Source organism: Drosophila pseudoobscura, chromosome X (assembly GCF_009870125.1).
Source record: "Drosophila pseudoobscura strain MV-25-SWS-2005 chromosome X, UCI_Dpse_MV25, whole genome shotgun sequence".
In the NCBI taxonomy this organism is placed as follows: Eukaryota; Metazoa; Arthropoda; class Insecta; order Diptera; family Drosophilidae; genus Drosophila; species Drosophila pseudoobscura.
This window is the reverse complement of record NC_046683.1, coordinates 8,286,349-8,295,480: the sequence shown is the minus strand read 5'-3', so window position 1 is coordinate 8,295,480 and position 9,132 is coordinate 8,286,349. Positions and strand designations below refer to the sequence as shown.

The window sequence follows — 9,132 nt, the reverse complement described above, 5'->3', positions numbered from 1 at the left end:
AGGCAAACTGAAATTTCGAGGGCGTTTCCCAATTTAGATCTCATCGGACTCTACTATATAAACTATTTATGTATATATTCGAATCAAAGTTCAGACTCGTACGCGTCTATGGCCCCGACACACTCATCGATTAAGCATCAAGCACCAAGAGATTTCCACAGATTTGCTGTCAGAAATGATTACAAGTGTCTGGAAAGGAAATGGATCAGACGAGTGTTTCTCAATCATATCTGTCCCTAAGAGTACTACAAATCTTTCAAGATCCACACTCTGTTTGAATTCCCTTTAAAAGTTAAGATCCCTTTCAAACCAATTGAAAACTATTTATCTTTTCGATTTAAGGTTTAATTTCCTTTAAAAATAAATATCCTTCCCCCACCATCACGTATGTGCCCGGATATATTTTGAACCCAATTGATAACCACTTTGTTTGTTGTATTTTTAAATTTTTCCAATTTTGTTTGCTGTTTATTGTTAATGAAAACTTAAAATCATGTTGTAATACACAATACACAATCAATCCTTTTGCAGGATGCGGCATGGAGCAATATTCCTTTACGAGAGAGAGAGAAAGAGCAATAACATTTCACTTTTCGCTTACGATCTATTGTACATATCTATCTGAATGGGTACACATGTATGTATGTACTATATGTATAGTTTAGGGGGGGTTTTAACACAATAGGATATGTTTCCATAGAGCTTGCTTTTTAGTAGTACATTCAGTTTATAAAATACAATATTTATTGACTATGAAAAAAATTGTTTTTGTCTTAGAACTATTTAATATATGTGTTTTATGGATATACCTAGTATTTTCGTTTATAAATATCAATACTTCGTTGTACACACACCGCTCGAGATGTGGTTGAGAGAGGAGGGGGTGGGAAATCGCGAATTTCCCTTCGATTCAGATAACGATTCATTCATTCACGCACTCGCATTCGCATTCACATTCACACTCGCACTCGCTCTAGCTTCGTGCTGCTGCTGCACTGAGGAACGGATTGAATACTATATAGTACACCTAGATCTACCATTATATCTACACGAAAAAAAAAGATACATTTAGGGGACAATATAACACAAGTACGAGCAGAAAAAAAGCTAAGTTTTGGAGCAATTCCAGTTTGTAATACCCATCGAGGCAGATTCGGGGACTGCTGCCATGCCGCCGTCGGCGGGGTAGTGGGGGGCGGTGGGGACTCTGTCCGCAGCCCCTCCAACGCCCTGCTTTCGGCAGCACCGCGAGGCCCACAATAAAAATTAAAAAAAAAACACACAAAATATAAAACATTCATAATAAAATAATAATAAACATTTGACTAAGGATCCTTCGTCCTTGGCGGCTCCCAAAGCTTAGACGGAGATGGCGGCATTCGTCGGGGGCAGGTCGCCGTACGGCGCCGGCGACTGCTGCGGCGGCTGCTGCTGGTGGTGTCCACTGTGGTGGTGGTGGTGGTGATGGTGGCTTCCGCTTTGGTGGTGATGGTGGCTCTGCTGCTGCTGCTGCTGCTGCGTCTTGAGCAGCATCGAGCGGTACACCTCGGAGAGCAGGCTCCACATGGGCGGGGCATTGGGCGAGGTGTGGGACGGCGGCTCGACGCCACCCTGCGGCAGGAAGGCGTTGGGCGGTTGCTGGCTGGAGGCGCTTGCAGCGGCGGCCGCAGCGGCCGCAAACATCTGCGTCTGCAGCAGTCGGAAGTGATGCTGCTCCTCCAGATCCATGGCCAGCGGCAGGGGCAGACTCAGTGGCAGCGACAGGGACAGTGGAACGGGCGAGTGCTTCCTGGTCGGCGGCGCCGATAGGTCAATGCAGGCGGATGCCGCCGCCAGGGCCTCAGAGCTGTCGCCGTCCATCTCCAGCTCCATTTCCATCTTGATGCTCGTCTCTGGGAGGCCCGTGGAGACGGCGGCAGAGGCACTGCTGTCGCTCCGCTTGCGCTTGCTCAGCAGGCGCTCCATGGAGAAGGCTCCCCCACAGGGGCTGGACGAGCGCTTGATCTGTTCCCGTTCCCGCTCTGGCTCCTGTTCCTGCTCTGGCTCTGGCTCTGTTTCGCGACGCTTGTGGAGGCTGAAGTCCAGCGGCTGATCAGCTGAGCGCTGCTCTTCGGCACAGACGCCACTGCTGCTGCTGCTGCTGGTGAGGCTCAGGCTGCAGTGCATCTCCTCGTCCGCATCCGTCTCGCTGGGGCACTCCTGGCTGGAGGCAGCCGGGCTGGAGCTATTGGCATGCATGTCCACGTACACAAAGACACCATCATCATCGCCATCTCCCTCTGCATCGACATCAGCATCAGCGTCTCCCTCTCCATCCCCATCCCCTTCCGCATCCACATCTTCTTCGTAGAGGGGCTCTCGCTCCTGTCCAGCGGACAGCAGTCCGAGGCTGTGCAGTCCGGAGCCATACATCATGGCAGGTCCGTAGCCCACCCCGGAAGGATGATGATGCGACGGATGGTGGTGCGGCGGCGGTGGTGGCAGGAGTCCTGGAAAGGCAGCCGGCAAGCGGCCGGCGGCGGCCACAGCCACGGCAGCTGCTCCGGGAAAAACGGGGAACTGCTGCGCTGTACGTCCGTCGTGGGGCGAGATCTTGCGGCGGATGTGGGGCGAATGGAGCTTCGGATTGGGGTTGGCGCTGTGCCGATTCCGGGACCGGCGCGAGCTGAATACCATGTTGCAGCCCTCGACGGTGCACTTGTGCATCTCCCGCAGATGCACCGCCGAAAAGTGAATCTTGAGGGCGCCCTTGTCGCAGAAGGTCTTGAAGCAGATGGAGCATTGGACGCGCTTCTTGCCGGTGGCCGGATTGATGAACTGTCCGGCCAGGTTGATGGGCGGCGAGCCCCAGCGCTTGGGCTTTGAGGAGCTGCTGCTGCTTTGTCCGGCACCGGAGCCCGAGGATCCACCTGGAGAGCTGGCCGGCGAATTTGTGCCGCTGGCCATACCCGGATGGGCGTGGGCATGGCCATGGGCATGGGCATGGGCATGTGTATGTGAATGTGGGCCATGGCCGAGCAGATAAGCGGGCGACATGAACGGATTCATAATGTGCTCCATGGTGTCTTGTCCGGATGAATGGATGGCCGGGACGTTCGTTCGATTGGGATTTTTCCTGCAAAAACAGAGAGGGAAACGATGGTATCATTAGAGAGGCTTTTCGGTGCGGGGAGGCGGTAAAGTCGGGGCAAGTGTAAGTGTCAATCAGGGAGTCGCTCAAACGGTCAATCAGTCGGCGGACAGCGCACAATCCTAATCGCAAACTTATGCCACAACTGGGGACTGGGGACTGGGCAGCGAACTGTGGCATGTGGCATGGGGAGGGATGAAAGTCGGATTGCAAGAGTTTTGCAACATTTTGCTCTGCCAAACGTTATCGCCAAAAGTCAGCCAAGTCTCTGGGATACCCATCCCCTTCGGGCTGGATCCATTTCTCCCTCATGTGTGAGGCGCAATTAAATCGAGGACAGGTCAACAGGGTTCAACAAAGGCACATCAAAGGAACAACAATCCATCAATTATATGGCTTAAGATGGAACTGCGACAGCAATTAATAATGACAGAGAGGGCAAATCTGTCGATTGCAACTGATTTCAACGATTATTAATCGATTATTAATCGATTATTAATCAAAGAAATCATCAAAAAGATGCAATATCCCACAATTAATATGGAACGTATCTAGAATAACAGATACAAAATGAAAGAAGGAGAAAATCTATTAATAAGCGATCGTAAATATCGATTGAAAGTCAGTCCAGCGATTATTAATCCGATAAATCGAACAATCTATAGGGAAAATGTATTTGAAATACATCTGAAATAAAAGGCTTCTTGCTTTGGAGAAACTATGTATAAAAATCTATAAAAATCGGTTCAACCCAATTTCCATTTCCAAACCCATTTTCCGATGCCAAAGTGAAAGCCAAAGGAGCTGCTGACTTTTACGGAAATCTCCTAGTGCTGGTGACAGACCATCGGCAGATCTTTCATGTCAACACAACAGTTGACCACAAAAGTACACGTACACACAGAGGGGGCACGGGCACCCATCATATGTGTGTGTGTGTGTGTGTGTGTGTGTGTACACATTGCCTCATTTGCTTGAGCGAAATCTTTTACAGCTTTTTTGGCTGCCATTAAAATCGCCTCGGACAACGACATTCGACAACGACAACAACGACGAAGACGACAACATGCGGCGATCAGAGCCAAAGACAGAGCCAGAGATCCGGAGATCCGGAGATGGAGGCAGGGACAGAGGCAGGGACAGAGCTTTAGCTAGCCACCAAATGTGATCCAAGCGTCTTTTTATTGTTGGCTCCGTTCGCTACCGTAATTGTGAGCAGCCAGCAGCCCGACGTAAAAAGCAGCAGCAGGGAATGGCTATACGAAGTAAGGGATACCCTGGAAATGCGAGTACATCTTGGGTAGTTTCTAACTAAAAAGTTATCACCTTTTGCTCACATAACCATTGAAATGTATGGCCGTTACTCATCTTATGGTCTGTTGGTGATAGTGTACCCAATGGTTCCAAATTATCCCTATGATCTCTATGAATTATCGTTCTCTTTTGAAGATCAGGCATATAAGACCCTCTCTTCCAGGGTATTCTGGCAAACCAAAGATGGACGGACATTGGTTGAGCGGAGAGACTGGAAAGAGATTGAGGAGACTTTTGGGCTGGGGACAATTGTTAACGCGGCCGGCAGCAGCATGATGATGATCATGATGGTCGTGTGAGAGATGTTTTGTGGCCGGGGCTATCTGGAATCAATCTTAAAAGTCGAACACATTCGCTAGCCGCTTGCCCAATGTCAGCTAAAAGTTTCAGAGTTTCAGAGAGAGAGAGAGATCCACTTGGGATGGGGATGGGTGACTGGGAGACTCTGAAGAGAGGGGCGTTCGGTTCAGTCAAGTTTTTTGTTTTTTTTTTTTATGGGGCTCATTAGTAACGATAACAACAATAGCATTAAAATGCGTGTATGTACGCGCAAGTGTGTGAATGGCTGAGACATGGATAGCTGGATGGATGGATGGTACATGGGATAATTATTTTTGTCAAGCACAGAAAGAGAGAGCAACAGATCCAGAAGGAAGAGACAGAGAGAGAAAAAACCAATCACAACTTTTGATGGCTCGGACGAAACGTTTTTTTGATTATCGGCAGAAAAATGTTGAAAGTCCCCGAACAACGGCTACCAGCTACTCTCGCACACAGCATCCATTCGACAGGCAGCGACGAGGCATGCCCCAGAGATGTGACCACTGCCTATAATTGCCGTTGTAGTTGTTGTTAATAGTAGTACATAATAATAGGCAGCAAGTAGGCAAGTAGAGATACTACCAGCACAAGATACTACAGACCAGAGACCAGAGACCACGGGGAGCAACGGACCGGACCCCAGAGATGATGGTCCGGCAGAAACATCATTCGAAAGACAAAAATCTTAATTACAACTTTGACATTTTAGAGATTTCCACAGAAGAATCCAAGCGTTGGGGAGCGGTTGTTCGGCTGTAATGGATACTACTAGTACTCCGATGTGGAATGAAATGACAATGCTGATGATGATTATGATTGCGTATATAAACATACGATCTCTGACATCGCTTGAAAGACAACTACAGTATGACAAAATAGAACTTTGGCATTTCGGAGTGAACGAGTATGGGACACAAGCGAAATAATGTAGAATCCTAAAGAACACAAGGCCCTGAAGATGATCCCCAGATAACTCCTCAAATGAAAGTCTTAGGAAAAAACTAAACATCGTTAAAGTATGATTCCAAAATTATACCGACATTATAGCACCTAACCCTAGATCTAGAACCTTAAGATGGACACTGACAATCAAGGATCCTTCGCATAACACAACTCTCCTTTGGAATGACTAAAATTGTAGAGAATTCGGATTCCAAGCCTAATGATGTTACTAATGATCCTTTGGCCAGCACTCATTATAAAAGGATCCTTGGTACAACACGAACAAAGTCTTAACTGATTGAGAATCAACTTTTGGAAATGCAACAACTGCCGCCGGCAAAACCGAGACACAAGAATGTTACGGGTACGGGTACGGGTACGGGTACGGGTACTCTTTTACATACCTTGTTGTTTTTTGTTTTTGTATTGTTTTTCCTGGGTTTTCAGGCAGGTTCCTGTTTTATAACTCTTCAGTTTTTTCCACTATTTTGTTCAGCACTTGTGTTTAATTTGTTGTATTATTTGAACGGTTTCTCCCGCGATATATTTTTTTTGTTCGGGTCCACAGTTTTATCGTATTTAAAAAAAATATTTTGTGGGAAAGTAGCGTATATTTTCCATGAGTTTTTGTGGTTTTTATTGCATTTTGTTGTAGAATTTTGATTAAAAAAGTTTTGTCGTCAAGCACTATTTTATTTTTGGTGTATGAGGAGGGCAAACGGCGACGGCAACAAGAAGTCTCATGCACACACGCGCACGCACACGAAACGAAAACGAGAGGCAAAAACGGTAACAGTGTGTAGGTGACAGCAATACAAGCAGCACACAGCACAGCACAAGCAGTGAGCAAAGATCCACTCTTTCGGGTGTCGTGGGTGACACTGATTGTCGTGCAGGCCGAGACGAGGCTGCGAGGCGGCAGAAAGCAGAAAAAAACGACCGAAACGACGACAGCGACGACGACAAATGCGACGCACACACACACACGCAACAAGGCAGCGCAGCGCAGCGGGGTGGGTGACACTTTGGTCTCTCGCTCTCTCACTCTGACTACTCTCCAGCAGCAGCGACACGCAGCAGCGGACAACTGCCACACAAATGTCTACCTGAATGAAGCAGAGAAGAGTCCGGTGCCAGCGACTCTGCTGCCTCTGCTGCTGCTGGCAGCGCTGCTTCTGTTTGCTTGTTCACGGGTGTGTGTGTGTGTGTGCTGGCTGAGAGAGTGTGAGAGCGAGAGAGGGTAAATGCGCTATTGGAATTGGCCTTCCCTGAAGCGGCGGCGGTGGCGGCGACGGCTGCCTGTGTCACATTGTCGTCGATGGGTCATTAGACACACACACGCACGCACGCACATACACAGCCTGCTATCCCGCTCGCACGAGCCCACTCGCAGGCCATGGAGAGCGAGAGCGAGTGTCGGCAAAGCAGTGCATCGGCTAAGAGTGGAAAGAGCTGGAAGGCCCTCAGGCGGCTCTCTTAAGCAGAGGCAACAATTTTTATTATATGTCATTATGTGGTGAGGAGAGTAGAGAGATCCCCCACCACCCCCAATACACACAGAAACACACACATACTCGCACTGGAGGCTAATTCCTGACCACAAACCATATACACCATTCACCGTACATACATACTTCTCTATATATATGTATAGGGCGGATCCCCCTGTGCGTGTGTGCTAGAGCAGTGTAACTTCTTTATATTCGGCTATTGCCTGCCTGCTCGCACAGTGTCGTCTGAGTGGATGGTCCGTAGCGGTGGGGTTGACATGCGACGTATTGGGTGTGTGTGTGTGTGTGTTTACTGACCAAACACTCACACCCACACAGACACAGATTGTGTGGAGGCTCCTCTCTCACGCACTGCTTTGGCTCCCTTGTCATTCGCTCGCTGAAAGGCTAACGGAGCGCTCTCTCGGTTTCGGTTTCAGAGCTAAAACGAGTTGGTTGTTGCTGCCGACTGCGCTGCATCGTTGTCGGGAATGGAAATGGCCAGCCAGTAATTGTCGCTGCTACATGCGAGTGTGTGTGTGTGTGTGTGTGAGTTCGTCTTCGTCTCAGTCTCATTATTGACCAGAAAAGCTGCGCTGTCGCTGTCGCTGCCTCTGCCTCTGTCGCCGTCACACGTTGCTTTTTTGCTCGTTTCGTTCTTTTAAATTTTTGTCATTTGATGTCTTATGTCCACTGTGTGCCGTTGACGCTGCCCGCTGTCGCTGCTTGCTGCCCGATGCCCGCTGCCCGCTGTCAACCGCTGCCACTCGTTGGGCAGGCAGGCAGGCAGAGACCAACCGGTAATGTTTCTGTCCGTCCCACTCTGGCGCACACCAATGGCTGATCCACACTGCTCGCTGTGTGTCTCTGTGTGTGTCTCTCTCTCTCTCTCCCTCTGTCTCTGGCTATGCGATTGCGCCACAAATTGTATGCTCTGTCTCTCTGTGTATGCGTGCGTGTGTGTGTGTGTGTGTTTATGTCCCTGTATGGGTGTCACACAATACGACACTTTAATATGGGGGCGATTTTCGCCTGTCTCCCTCTGCACCAATAGTATTTGAGCACTTTTTTGGTGCTGGTGACAAAGGCCCCGAAGAGTCGCCGTCGTCGTTGTCGTTGTCGTTGGTTGCCGTCGGAGCTGCCTGCTGCTTCTGTTGCTTCTTCTTCGTCTTTGCTTACATTTTTCTTCTTTTTTTTTCCTGCCATCTCTTTCACTCTTTTGCTTTTCTTATGCGTTTTGTTTATGTAAATCGTCCATACATACGTACATACATACATATATATGTACATATGTAAATAAATATATATGCATGTATGTTTTTTATGTGTAGAAATGTCTTTTACATGGACAGAGGATGTACATAGGGACACTTTGTGGGTACCATTTGAAATGGGTATCATTATTTTCACTTGATATTTGCCCCGTAGAAAAGAACCACCGTAGAATAAATTTATAAAATAGTATGTTTAATTAATGGAATGCAATTGAAAATTTGAATGCCATACATAATTATTTATACAACATAAATCAGTGGCAGATCAGAAACAAATCCCAATAGGGTCAATATTCCAACATTCAAGGGTATCAAAAGCTGCGGCCCTCGACGCCAGTAGTCCCTCCATTCTTGTTATTTACTTTTTTGGATTATATGTATATGTACATATGTATGTACTTCTGTACGTGTATATATACTGTTGACTTCTCATTGTGCTTTTTATTCCAGAATCACACACTCACTTAAGCTCATTCAATCACATTCAATCGTTTATTCAAATAACCAAATCTGATTCAGTTTTAATACGAGAATAATCTTTAATAATATTATACCTAAGCACATACGTATGTATGTATTTACATGTCTTCAATGTGTTTCAGATGCATCTTAAATTATTATGAATCAAATTAAATCACTGTCTATGAGGATTAAAATATAA

General features: G+C 47.4%; 1 protein-coding gene across 1 annotated transcript; it reads right to left on the bottom strand.

Moving 5' to 3' along the window:
• Nucleotides 1-455: 455 nt before the first annotated feature.
• Nucleotides 456-6,835, bottom strand: disco (disconnected). The gene is made up of 2 exons (XM_001355020.4): nt 6,112-6,835; nt 456-3,115 (listed from the first exon to the last, which is right to left on the bottom strand). The coding sequence occupies exon 2, from the start codon at nt 3,058-3,060 to the stop codon at nt 1,360-1,362; it is 1,701 nt and encodes a 566-aa protein (XP_001355056.3). The 5' UTR covers nt 3,061-3,115; nt 6,112-6,835; the 3' UTR covers nt 456-1,359.
• Nucleotides 6,836-9,132: the final 2,297 nt, after the last annotated feature.

What these genes read in the sequence shown, in the direction of transcription:
- disco (XM_001355020.4), bottom strand. Translation starts at nt 3,060, where the DNA reads ATGGAGCACATTATGAATCCGTTCATGTCGCCCGCTTATCTGCTCGGC.